General features: G+C 34.0%; 1 protein-coding gene across 1 annotated transcript; it reads right to left on the reverse strand.

Annotated features, from left to right (window-relative positions):
• Positions 1-5,945: 5,945 nt before the first annotated feature.
• LOC114308467 (uncharacterized) lies at positions 5,946-7,636 on the reverse strand. The gene is made up of 4 exons (XM_082880681.1): positions 7,516-7,636; positions 6,626-6,703; positions 6,410-6,534; positions 5,946-6,327 (listed from the first exon to the last, which is right to left on the reverse strand). The coding sequence occupies exons 1-4, from the start codon at positions 7,634-7,636 to the stop codon at positions 6,004-6,006; spliced, it is 648 nt and encodes a 215-aa protein (XP_082736807.1). The 3' UTR covers positions 5,946-6,003.
• Positions 7,637-14,380: the final 6,744 nt, after the last annotated feature.

A 14,380-nucleotide genomic window follows, 5' to 3' on the forward strand; every position in this document is an offset into this window, starting at 1 on the left:
AAGTCTACCATGGTGGTGTAAGGGTGGGGTATAGGGCTCAAGTTTTTTTTATGGGTGGGTGGGTGGGTGGGTGGTCCAGGCCCTTCTGGGGGGTTGACCATGACTCAATAGCCTTAACCCTTCTCACTAGCATCATCTGAAAATTGCTTTCAAGCATAAAAGGAGATAACAACTTCCATATTTCCATTTGTTAATGGTTCAATTTAGAAAGTGATACATTTGTACAAATGTAATGTTAGGGAAGACCATGGACCAAAGTAATTTATACGTTTAATCATACTACTATTTGTTTTTTCTCTACCATATTATATCTCCATGTCATTTTGTTAAGTTTAGGCCTAAGAAAATAACTAATCATGGTGCATGAGTATGTTATGTAGGCTTAAAAGTGTGTAATTATGTCACTTATGCCGTGTTTGTTATGTTAAAAAGTAGTGTTAATTATAATTTGAAATGGCCATAAGATCTATTATCTGTCTATGATCAAATTAAAATGGTCAGCCTATTTTGTTATACTCTAAAATGGTATTGATTATGCCCAAAAGTGATTATTTTGATTATGCCTTCAAGTAATCTTTGAAGTTATAACTAGCATCATCTGAAAATTGCTTTCAAGCATAAAAAGAGATAACAACTTCCATATTTCCACTACAAGAAATCTAAGCTATTGTGACGGAATTTTTTTTTTGTCTTAAAATTTAACCCAAAGATGACGAAATATTAATTTTGTCGTTTGTTTTAATTTTTCTCAAAAGTATAGGAGACGAAAACAAAATTTCGTCTGCAAAAATGAGGCGCAAATTTCATTTGCATTGGCGCGAATTATTTTAGCTCATTGGAGACAAACATTTTTGTCACAAAATATAATTTTTTTTGTGACGAACGTAATTCGTTGTCAATAAATTTCATACCTATTAAACGATGTCGTTGCATATTTCCATTTATTAGGCGACAAATATATTTTTGTCTGTGAAGGATAAGTTATGGAAGACGAAAATATTTCGTCACCTATAAACACTCCATCATGCAGACAATGTCATTTCATCTTTCTATTAAATAGGCGACAAATATATTTTTGTCTCGGAAGAATAAGTTATGGGAGACGAAAATATTTCGTCAGTAATAAATTCTAATTGATTGCGTAACGAATATATTTTTCATCTTATAAGGTTAAGCTGTGAAAGACAAAAATGTTTTATCACCAATAATAAATTCTTTGTTCTGGTATTTAAGGATACAAAAATATTTTATCACTAATCATTTTTCTTTATTAAAATGGCGTGGTTTTGTGTTTTGAAGCATTGAAACTATGACCCCAAGAGATACACTTTGACGCTTATCACTCATTTTCATGTACACGAACCTTGAAGTCGTGACCCAAGAAGACACTTTCTACAAACCCTCATTTCCCTCTCGCACTTGAGTCTACTCCTTTCTCACAAGTATTGAAGTCGTGACTCAAAAAGACACTCTGCAAACCATTTCTTCTATTTCGCGCTAAAGCCCATCTCTTCTGTCTCACCCTTCGTGCATGCCAACATTGAAGCTATTATCTAAGAAGGCACCCTATGCAAACCCAATATTCTTTCTCACAGTGAAGGCCCTCTTGCACGCAAGCACTTTTTCTTATTGTTTGAACCAACTCTACCCTTTTCTTCTAGAACACCCATTTCAGAAAAATCAAAGGTCAAAATCTCCCCACAAAAAAAAAAAAAAAGATAATTAATGTAGCTATTTTTTTTTTTGTGAGAAAAAATACAGAGAAACAAATAACAAAAAATTTGTAATTTTCAAAATTAATAGAAAACATTACCTTGTTTAGTATAGAGTTTTCAATAATTAATTTTTAAAATTTGGTGATAAAGTTTATTTTCGTTTTAGAACGTATCCCAAACATGACCAAATGTTACTTTTGTCGTTTCTTTTAATTCTTCTCAAAACTATAGGAGACGAAAAAATAAATTCGTCAGGAAAAAAAAAAGAGGCGCCAATTATTTTAGCTCATTGGAGACGAACATTTTTGTCACAAAATTTAAAGATTTTTGCGACAAAAAGAATTCGTCACCAATAAATTCCAAACTTATAAGACGATGTCGTTTCATTTTCTTATTTATTTGGTGACAAATATATTTTTTGTCTGGGAAGAATAAGTTATGGGAGACGAAAATATTTCGTCACCAATAAACTTTTCATGCTCATTTTATCTTTCTGTTAATTAGGTAACAAATATACTTTTGTCTTAAAAGGATATGTTTTGGAAGACGAAAATATTTCGTCACTAATAAATTCTCCATGTGTCGTATTGCATTTTGATTGATTGCGCGACGAATATATTTTCGTCTCATAAGGTTAAGTTGAAGGAGACGAAAATATTTCATCACCAATAAATTCTCCATCCCCACACAACGCTATTTTTGTATTTTTGTTAATTAGGCAACGAACATATGAGTTTGAGACGAAAATATTTTATCACTAATTATTTCTCTTTATTAAAATGTCGTCAAAAACTAAGAGGCACTCTCACCTTAATCACTTACTTTCACACACACACAAATACTAAAATCATGACCCGAAAAGACACCCTCTACAAACCCTCATTTTTCTCTCGCACTTGAGTCCCCTTTCTCACAAGCATTGAAGCTGTGACTTGAGAAAACAATCTTTATAAACCATCTCTTCTATTTCGCACTGAAGCTCCTCTATTCTCTCTCACATTTAAGCCGTTTGTATATGCAAACATTATTATCCAAGAAGACATTTTGTGCAAAGCTACTATTCTTTCTCACAATAAACCCCTCTCCACAAAAAGAAAATAATAATAATAATAATTAAACAAGGAAACAAAATATAAGAAATCTAGACTATTATGACAAAATTTGGTGACAAATTTTTATTTTTATTTTTTGTATTAAAATTTAACCCAAAGATGACAAAATATTAATTTTGTCATTTGTTTTAATTTTTCTCAAACGTATAGGAGACAAAAAAAAATTTCGTCTCCAAAATTTAGGTGCCAATTTCATTTACATTGGCACGAATTATTTTAACTCATTGAAGACGAACATTTTTTTGTCACAAAATATATATATTTTTTGCGACGAACGTAATTCGTCACCAATAAATTCCTTACCTATTAAACGATGTCGTTGCATATTTCCATTTATTAGGCGACAAATATATTTTTTCTAGGAATGATAAGTTATGGAAGACGAAAATATTTCGTCACCAATAAGCACTCCATCATGCAAACGATGCTGTTTCATCTTTCTATTAAATGGGCGACAAATATATTTTTGTCTCGGAAGAATAAGTTGTAGGAGACGAAAATATTTTGTCACTAATAAATTATGATTGATTGCGCGACGAATATATTTTTTGTCTCATAAGGTTATGTTGTGGAAGACAAAAATATTTCGTCACCAATAATAAATTCTCTGTTCTTGTATTTAAGGAGACAAAAATATTTTATCACTAATTATTTCTCTTTATTAATATGCTATGGTTTTGTGTTTCAGAGCACTGAAACCGTAACCCCAAGAGACACACTCTGAGCCTTATCACTCATTTTCATGTGCACGGACACTCAAGTCGTGACCCAATAAGACACTACCTGCAAACCCTCATTTCTCTCTCGCACTTGAGCCTACTCCTCTCTCACAAGTATTGAAGTCGTGAAGCAAGAAGACACTCTGTAAACCATTTCTTCTATTTTCGCACTAAAGCCCCTCTCATATGTCTCACACTTAAGCCCTTCCTGCATGTTAGTATTGAAGCTATTATCCAAGAAGGCACCTTATGCAAAACCGACTATTCTTGCTTATAGTGAAACCACCTCTTGCATAAACACTTTTTCTTATTGTCTGAACCAACTCTACCCTTTTCGTCTAGAACACCCATTTTAGAAAAATCGCAGGTCAAAACCCCTCTCCACATAAAAAAAAAAAAAAAGATAATTAATGTAACTATTTTTTTTTTGTGAGAAAAAAAATAGAGGAAAAATTAATAATAATTTTTTAATTTTCAAAATTAATAGAAAACATTACCTTGTTTAGTATGGAGTTTTCAATAATTAATTTTTAATATTTATTCTATATTTTTTTAGTGAATATTTTTTAATATATATATATATATATATTTACTTTTTAAATCCCTTTAATTTAGATGAGAGCAAATTGCAGCAGTTGTCCCGATACTTTGGTCCTTGTGTCATATAAATGGTATGTGTCATATCTATATCTATATCTATCTATCAATCTATATCTATATCTATATCTATATCTATCTGAGAGGGTAATTTATATGTAAATTGGGCCGAGCTGGGTAATGGGTCATTCTGTGGGCCATAGTAAGGACTGAGTAAAAGGGCCTTGAAGTTAGCCCGGTCCAAAAGAGCTTTGTAGTTAGCTCGGTCGGCATGATCAAAGCGGCGACAGTTAGTTCGGTCAAACCATATTGAGCCGAGGTATTTTGGGCCTTTTCTCAAGACCTTGCTGTTGAATAACTCGGTCTAGGCACACTATGGATAACACGGTCTCAACAGGTGAAACCGAAGTATAAGTAACAGAGGAAAGAATCGAACTAGCTAGAGCTCGGTCATTTCAGCCAGTTTAGCATGGCTGTTTTATCCTGGTCGTTTGTCATACTACTGAAGTAAAACCATCTCACTTGGTTTAAGCAGTGAGGGGAGTGTTGAAAGATAAGCATTATCTTTCAGGGGTGTGACTCTTAGGAGGACTCTACGCGGAGGAATAAGAGTCCTACTAGGATTGTGCCATGCGGAACCTATAAGAGCTCACAACATCACCTATGGAGAGGTAACACAACTTTGATTCTCTAATACACAGAGCTTTTGTCTATTTGTCTATTTTGCTATTTAGGCATCAGAGAGGTATTTGGCACACACCCGTCAGCTAGCTCACGTTTGTGTTTTCAGGAAGTAAAACGACGACATTTTGAGGAGCGCAGACTTGATCAACAGGATTATACGAGAAGATTATTTCTTGCTCGTACACTATCTATACTATATATTAAGCAAAAAGGGGTTTTTAACTCATAGGCCTTATGAGAGCTCCAATATCCTAATCCTCATTTTCTAATTTTTTGATTTTTTTTCTAACCCCCAAGCCTTGTGGGAGCTCCAATCTCCTAAATCTTAATTTTCTAAATTTTTTATTTAAAAAAAAAAAAAGAACTCAGCATTTATTGATTTGGTCAAAATCTCCTGATCAGCATTTATTAACTTTTTCCAATCCACATGTCTTTCCACATGCCTGCATTTATTGATTTGGTTAAAATCCCATGATCAACATTTAAAATCCCCTCATACAAATAATTATAGATACAATCTGTGCATAATTACTGCAGTACCCTTTTCAACTTCTCTCATACATTATGATTAGGGATGAGATTGTTAAATTATTTTTATAAAAAATCTTAAAAAACATAATTTATGTATTAAAAAAAAACTAAAACAAATATGAATATCTATAATTATCTCGTGCATAGCACGGGTGATAGGCTATTATCTATCTATACTATATATTAATCAAAATGGGGTTTTTAACCCCCTAAGGCCTGTAGGAGCTTCAATATCCCAGTCTGAATTTTCTAAATTTTTTATTTTTTTTAAAAAAAACTCAACATTTATTGATTTAGTCAAAATCTCCTGATCAGCTTTTATTAATTTTTTTCAATTAATCTTAAAAAACATAATTTATATATTAAAAAAAATCTAAAACAAATATAAATATTCATAATTATCCCGTGCATAGTATGGGTGATAGGCTAGTCTATACTATATATCAAGCAAAATGGGGAAAAGATAAATGCAAAACACGCAAAAATCCAAAGCACTTCAATTTACAACCCCTGCAGAACCTTCCTATTCTGACTATTTCCGGGGAAAAGATAAATGCAAAACATCTCTCTTTGATCAATATGACATGCCAAGGTAACCATTTTTTTTAGTCCAATAGATGAGTACCACAATTTGCCTACAAAAATTCAGATGCAGCATGAGTTGTACAAGCTCAGGCCACTAAAGTAGAGCATCAAATATTTAACATTACATGATAACACAAAAAAGTAGATATAAGCAGTGGTCTTCTGCTTAGGAATTGCGTCAACACTTGAGTAGGCAGGGTGGAGCAGATGGCCTTCCTTGGGCTCAACATGCTCCCACTTTCGTCCACTCAACTTATGACGTTCAAACTTGACACAACCTTCCTTCATAGCATAGATGGTGTGATCCTTCCCCATTTTGATATAGTTTCCTGGTTGGAAGCGGGTTCCTCTTTGGCGAACAATGATATTCCCAGGAATCACTCTCTGCACAATGATGAGAATATACTTAATGACGTGATAAAGGTTTATACGAATAGGAAAAATATGATATCAATATTTGACTTACCTCCCCACTAAACTTCTTCACCTCAAGATTCTTTGGTTTCAAGTCTCGCCCATTCTTTGTGGATCCTGCTGTCTTTTTAGTAGCCCAGCGCCTAAATGTCAAACTCAATCCTCCTCCAGTAACATCTAAATTAAATGTAATAGAAAAGGTCAATAAAGCAACAAACCAACAATTTACAGAAATACCAAATTCTACGAAGTAATAGGAAAACTTTACCACTAGCAGTGCTGTAGATAGGAACATTTGTTACTAGAAATTGAAGGGTGTAATCAGTTTTCCTATCTACTGAGGTTTCTAATAGCCAAGGTTTTGTAGAAACAGGGGGGCTGATTAGTGGTTTTGCAAGGGTTCAGTGTAATGTGGGTGTTGTGTGTTGCTCTTTTCTTTCTTCTTTATCTTTTTTTTTTAAAACTTTAAAACAATACTGACCCTTATCCCCCCATGTGTGTGTCTCTCCCTCTTTCTAACCTTTTTATTTATTTATTTATTATTATGACTATCTCTTTTTCTTTTAGAGATTCTTTCTGTCAACCACTCAATTTCCTTTTGATCAATGCCCATCTGTGAGCTCCCCCAAATCATCATAATCTATATTCCATCTTTTGTTTATTTTATTTCCACCATCGAAACATCATCATGCATGTATTCTCTTCTTTTGTTTATTTTATTTATTTTTTTATTTTTATTTTTTCGAGTCATTATAACCTACCCTCCTTAAAGAAATTTCATCCTCGAAATTAACTCAAGTAATGTAATACATTCTACAGTCACCCACAAACTATCTCAGGTACTTACCAATGCATCAATAAAAATTCTTCGACTACTACATGAATCTCAACGAGTCACACCGGTAACGAACTAAACCATTACTTTTGCACCGCAATTAGTTATAAAAACCCTTACTAGTATAAACCATCAAGTGATTCTTCTATCCACATCAATACCCTAAAGTAACAAAAATAGGATCTAATCCCTTAAGCGTAACACAAATTTTGACAAAACGTCTCCTCAAAATACTAAGACACCACACCTTATTGGTGATAACCCAACTTCAACGAACTATCTCCACCACTTAATGCACAACATTTTCACCAAGGGACAAATACGAGCAAAAGATACACAGACACATTTGCAGAATACGCCGTTACTGACAAGGAATATTCTGTCTACGGACATCAGTGAGCATATGCCGTTACTATGACGGAATATTCTGTTAGCTGATGTCATCGCGTGTAAGCAAAACACGCAAAAAGGAAATAAAACACGAATGCAGGGATACGGGGTTTCAAACCACTGACCTCAGGCTTTGTCCCTTGGTCCCTCAACCACTAAGCCAAACCACTAAACCGAAGTCACTCTTGTGACCAGATATAGTCAAATAAATGTAAATAATGCGTAAATATACAATATAGATACATATATGTATACAACTTTCCCGCTTCTCTCTCTTTCTTCGATGATTTAGAGCCTATATGACAAATCCACTTGTTGAGATTGTTGTTGCTTTATGCTTTATGTATAGAAATATATAATTATCTTTTCTTTACATCTAATGTTCAATTATGTGTATCCACCAAAAAAATGTTCAATTATGCTTTATAGTTGGGCAAAATGGACGCTACAAAAAAAACAGTTGACCAAACCAAGTACCGCAACTAAGAAGGTAATGAATTATGAGAAACAAAGAATGAAGAATATAAATAAAAACCATGAGAGAATGAATGCTCTAGGAGTGAAGAATATAATAACTTGTTTGAAGGCTGTGGTTCAACATAAGAAATTGAGGAAGGAAAAACAAATACCAATTGAGGAAAATGACAATGATTATCGACCGTCAGAGGCTGAAGATGGCAGTGACACTGAATCCTGTGATTCGTTTGAGCATGAGGTACTATACATTTATGCATTGTGAAATATATTCTTTCTTGTTACTTTCAATTCATACACACATAGGCATGTATATCTTTCTACATATATTCATATTTTATTATGTTATTCAGCTGTTAGAGATACCATCGAGAGCCTGTTCACAATCTCATCATGAGGCATTGACCCACGCATCAGAAGAGGGGGATACCTCTTCACGTCCTGAGGTGGCTAGCCATCTGCCACCACCTCTCAATGTGGAGCCTCAACTTGAGGTGATTGCTAGTAATACTATTGGTAAGACACACTCTTTATTCACATTGATTTGAGATCTTAATTAAATTTGTCCACATACTATTTCAATATTATGGCTTCACAATATCAGTTGCTAAGCGTGTTCGTGGCCTGACTCAAGGCAAAGAGGTTCAAGGCCTTGTTGATAGAGATGGAAAGCTTAACATGCATATCCCTCCAGAATTTTGTGCACCGGTAGGGGACTATGCCTCAAAACTAACCTCAAAGATTGGTGTAAAAGTGCGAACTCGTTTACCAGATCCAAGTGTTCGTAGGTGGAAGTATGTTGATACCTCCGTTAAGGAGGCGATGTTTCAATCGCTTGAATGTAAGTTCGTTGTCTACTCTATTATAGGACATTTTACTCATTTTTATAATAGGTTAGAAATCTTAATTATTTATTGTAATTATTTTATTTTTTATAAGAATTATCTATGACTTATCTATTTTTTGCAGGATCAATTTGATTTACAAGGAGACCCTGTTGATATAGAGAAGACAATGAACATAAAATTTGGTTAGAGATTGAGTAACCATACTGATAGGCTGCACAAACAATTCATGGAGCTGAAGGAGGCTAAAGGGGAGGAGTATGCAAGAAACCACCCACCGAAGAATGTTGATCCCACTAAGTGGATAGATCTTATTGATAAAAAGTGGAACACTAAAGAATTTCTGGTAACATTTTCATTTTTTTATTATATCAGCGAAGAAAGAATTTGATTAGAATAGGGAGAGATTTAAAAAAAAAAAAAAAACTAAAAAGAACACAATCAATTTGCTGTGAAATTCCATGTCTTCTTTTCCCTTTATCTTCTAGGCATGTAAGTGGAACATAATAAAAACCAAATAAGTGGGAAAATGAGAAAGGGAAACTATTAAACATGGATTGGAAGGCTCACATAATAGGAGATTAATTTATGGTTCCTTAAAGTGCATCTTTCACATCATAAAATAAAGAACTAAGATTTCAATTTCTATGATTGTATTTTCTGTTTGTTCTTGTGTTTGGTCTGAAGTTTCATGATAATGGTAAGCAACTAGCTAAGTAACTAATACAGGGTGTTGAGACAGAACTTTAGATTTGATAGAGTTGTGGAAGAAAGAAAGGGTTATGAGTTTGGTATCAGTAATTGTTCCATATCTTGTGAAATGTAAATGGATATTTTCACAATCTATCTTGCCCATGCTTATATGCCCCCTATTTGTGAACGGTGTAAATTACTCGTTTTTCTTTTTTCACCCAGAAAAATCATCTTATGATGAAATCTCAACAAGTACTCTAATCTATTTTTCAAAGAATTGAATGAAACTAGTAAATAATTTGAAATATCTTTTAAGTTGAAATGATATATAGGAAAATGATAGAGAGGAACAATGCAATTTATTTATTATCAAGCATTAAATTTGTTTTACTAGTGATACATTTCATTGTTATATTGGTTCATTATTCCTTACAAGAACAATCAAAAGCCAACATATTTGTCTTACGAATAATACATTTTATTGTTATATTGGTCATTCTTCCTTATAGGAACAATCAAAGGCCAACATCACGAACAGAGAAAGGATGTATACAAAACATAGATGTGGTTCTAGGTATATCCCTATTAGAGTAGAAAAACTAGTACGTATCCTTGCACTTTCAGAATTATATTAGATTCTTAGCTTTATTTATTGAATATTTGGCCTATCGAATTAGGCACGAGAAAAGAAGATGCTACCTGATCTAGCAGAGTTGTACAAGGAAACTCACTATAATGAGAAAACACGTGAGTGGATCTCATCTCAAGCTCAGTGTAATTATGTGAGTATATATTGCAATTTTTATTAACAAAATTTTAGAATACTATTTGTTATGATCTAATTTAATTTTCTAATAATTATTTAATTTTTTTATATTTGATAGGAAAATATGATACAGATACAAGCTGATCATCTCTCATAGCCGGGATCAACCCCTTTGACTGCAGAAGAGCTATCAATCAAAGTCCTAAAGCCAAGGTCTGGCTATGTGAAGGGACTTGGCATGAGACCTTCATCCTCTATTAGGAGGACCACTACCATATATGCTGAAACAAATGATTATGTGAAGCGCCTTGAGATACAAATAGAGACACAGAAAGAACAAATACAAATGCAGAACAATAAAATAGAAGATCTTGAAGAGGGTAAGAAGAAGCAAGGGGAGATAATGGCTGATGTTGTCAACTTTTTGAGGACCAAAGGATTCACTAGACACTTTGGAAGTGGAGGGGACTCATCCACAAGTGGACATACTTCTTGGTAAAGTATATTAACCTTAATATAACAAATTTTATAAAAGAATATATGTTTGAAGAATTAGGAAGTAATGGAAACATGCATATAACATCTAGTTTGTACAGGTGCACAGGATGTATAAATTGTGAATTAGTCTAAAAAATATTTTTTTTCTCTATACTTAAAGTATAGCGATTTTGGTTTTTCCCCTTCATGTATTGTATTCTGAACTCGTGTTCCATGGTTGGTTGTTGAAGTGTCCATCTTGTTTCCGTCCTTAATTCTTTGTATTCGAGTTTTGGGATGTGTTGGGCAGGTTTGGAACAGGTTGGGTGTGTTTTGAAACAAATGGTTGCTGTCCAGATTTTGGTGTCTTCGCTCAAGCGAGCTTTGTGTTTTAGTTCCTTCACCCGAACCAGGGTTCCTTAGCTCGAGCGAGATTTCGATGGTGTGTCTTTTCGCTTGAGCGCAAGGTCTTGCGCTCGAGCGTGCGTCTGGGTCTCTTTTGGACCAGAAGGTTGTCATTCTTGGCTCAAGCGAGCTTTCCTTCGCTCGAGCGAGTGAGGTCTATGTTTTAAGTTTCTTTGCTCGAGCGTGCGGTTCTACACTCGAGCATGTTTCTGGATTGCAAACCTGAAGCTTTGCATTGTTCGCTTGAGCGACGCCTATTGCACTCGAGCAAGGATCTTTTATGTCTGGTCGCTCGAGCGACCACTCCTTCGCTCGAGCGAGCCTCGAGTATATCAATTCACAGCAACGGGTAAAACATCACTTTCCATCTTCATTTCTCTCCAAACCCTAGATTTGGCGCACTCTCTCTCTAAAACACCCCTTCTTTCTTCAAGAGCACTTGATCTAGAGGGTTTCTACCCTACTCCCTTTGTAAAAGGTGTGGAGCTTTGCGTGGGCTTCATTTTGATTCGAAAAAGTTGGGCTTTGGAGCACTTTGAGTTTCTTCTCATCTTCTTCTTGAGCTTCTACTTTGAGGTAGGGAATTCTTGAGTTATATATATATGTTATGTATTGTTGTTGTTGATTTAAAGTTCCTTAAAGGGTTAATGTTGATTTGACTTTTGTGATAAAAAAATGTAGAGTTTCCAAAATGGGTTTAATCTCAAATCATTTTATTAAATTCCTAGTGGGTTGGTTTGGTCATTCAACTCAAGAGAAGGATTTAATGGGGTTTCTTTATGGAGATGGGAAATGTTGGGTTTTTGATGAAAACCCTAGAAATTGGGCATTTTGGGTAATATGGCAAATGTCTTTGAAATTTCTTATTTTCTTGTTTTAAAAGGATGAAGAGAGTGAATTGCATCAATGTTTGGCAAAATGGAAAACTACGTGTGATATGAAAATTGTGATTTTGTGTTGGTGAAATATGTTAATCGTGTGGATGAACATTGAAAGGAGAATATGAGAATGTGAATGTTAACATTGTAGTAGAGATAGTCAAAAGTGGAGAAATGTCTTATGGCATGGAAAGAATTATTTGCATTGCATGTTATTTCATTTATTATAGTACATTGTGAATCTAAACCATTGGGATTTCCATCATGGGGAAAAGTATAGTTATTGTATTGAGAATCATGAAAATGTGTAAGGGGTAAATACGTTGGTAAGTCCGGATAGGAGGTGTAGATGAATTTGTTAAGTTGGCCTGAGTGTTCTTAGTAAAAGACCAGAAAATCGGGCGGATAAGTGTCGAGCTTTTCGGTTAATACCGGTAAAAATGACAGTTTGGTAGTACTCGTAGAGTCTACTTGTAGACATCGGCCTAGGGATTACCAGTGTCGTATTTACCGCCTCTATTGAGTTAATAATGGAAGTTTGAAGTTGATGAGATCACATGATGATATTGAAAGTATGGTGATTTTGAATTGGTGCATTGAAATGAATATTTTCCTCAATACCTTACTCTTGACATGGCATTGCAATTACATTTGTTATTATGTTGAGGAAAAGGCATAACTGTATATACTTTGTAAGAATTTCTCTACTGGGCTTTATGCTCACCCCTATGGGATTTGGTGCAGGTAAAGATGTGGTGATCCCGCCGAACTGAAGGCGTGGATATTTCTGTGAAGAGTAGATGACTCTTCTTTTGTTGTAATTTTTGTAAAGCCAAATGCTAACATGCATGGGTCGTAGGGACCATTTTGTGAAACCAAGCTATTGCCTTGGAAAATGTAAGCCCTTAAGGGCATTTTGTTGCTTTGAGAATAGATGCTTCACATGCTATAAATTCATGTGTTTTATTATCATTGAATGTATATCCGCATGTGGAACTTTTGTAAAGACTCATTTATTAATTATGTAAAGATGGGCAGATTATTGTTATTGTTGGGTAAAGGTTGAGTATTTGTGGATAGTTCATGTTCAATTATTTTGGGGCGTTACATAAAGCTTCAAAAAAAGCCATCGAAATGCTAAATTATCACACAACTACAAATTTGTACATGAACCAATAGAAACACCTTAGGAGGGACCAGTATAAGTTGTATGAACTTACGACACATTAATGGGATGCATCATTTGTGAATTAGCCTTAAAATTAATTTTTTGTTCTCATAATCTCAAAAAAAGTCTGTTAGAAGGATAAATTGTATAATTGATCTAATTGTAAATTGATAAGTTACTAATGTTTTTAATCTTTTGTATAATTGATTAATTACTAAAGCTTTTAATTTATTTTTTTGCAGATTGGATTGGGGTGGCATTTTTGACGTGCAACAATGATATAATTTGCTTGAATGTTCATTTTTGTTTGATAAGGATACACATACTTTGTGGAGTTGCACTAGTTATTGTTGTATGTTTGGTGGAATTGAACAAGTTATAACTTTTGGATATTTTGTGGATATTTCACTATTTTATTGTATTATGATGAAATTAGTTGTAATGATGAATGGATATTTTCATTTTGTTAATTCGTAAATGTGTTGATAACAGGTTAGGTTAAGTTGTGATGGAATTATTATATTCAACAGGTTTCAACATGAACAGAGTTATATTTGTTGAACTAAAATTTAGATTTTGATAAAATATGTATATAATGTGGAAAAAAATATTATGGAATTATTGACAAAATTTTCCATCCCTAAAGAAGGTTTTTTTGTCTTTTATTTGGCTTAGGTGGATGATTAATTTTGTCATGAATTCTTTATTTCGTCGCTAAATGAATTTGTCATGACAAAAAATATTGTCACATTTTGTTACTATTACCCTCAATGTGTGTCACGACCCAAACCCGCCCCTATGGGTTTAGCACCGTAACCGGCCAGTAATCCGTGATTACCGAAGGCCTGCTTAACAGTAATACAGAGTACAGGGGCTAGCGGAAGCCAAAACAGTAATAAAAGATGTCCAATGAGCTGTGACAGTCTATATGCAAAAAGACTTTTCATACATATTCACATTTAGAACCAAAACAGTATATACATACATATACAATCATCCAGGACAGGGACCTAATCCCTATTAGAACAGTACAGTACAGGTACAGTCAATCTATACAAAAATAGAGACAGAAATGATGAATCTAAAACACCC

This window comes from Camellia sinensis, chromosome 7, assembly GCF_055761805.1.
Source record: "Camellia sinensis isolate YWXY chromosome 7, ASM5576180v1, whole genome shotgun sequence".
Classification (NCBI taxonomy): domain Eukaryota; kingdom Viridiplantae; phylum Streptophyta; class Magnoliopsida; order Ericales; family Theaceae; genus Camellia; species Camellia sinensis.

Bases quoted from the DNA above. Each gene is read 5' to 3' on its own strand.
- LOC114308467 (XM_082880681.1), bottom strand. From the start codon at position 7,636: ATGACATCAGCTAACAGAATATTCCGTCATAGTAACGGCATATGCTCA. The intron at 6,704-7,515 runs GTATTTGTCCCT...CTTGGCTATTAG, and splicing joins TGTCTGTGTATCTTTTGCTC to AAACCTCAGTAGATAGGAAA. The intron at 6,535-6,625 runs GTAAAGTTTTCC...CATTTAATTTAG, and splicing joins TATCTACAGCACTGCTAGTG to ATGTTACTGGAGGAGGATTG.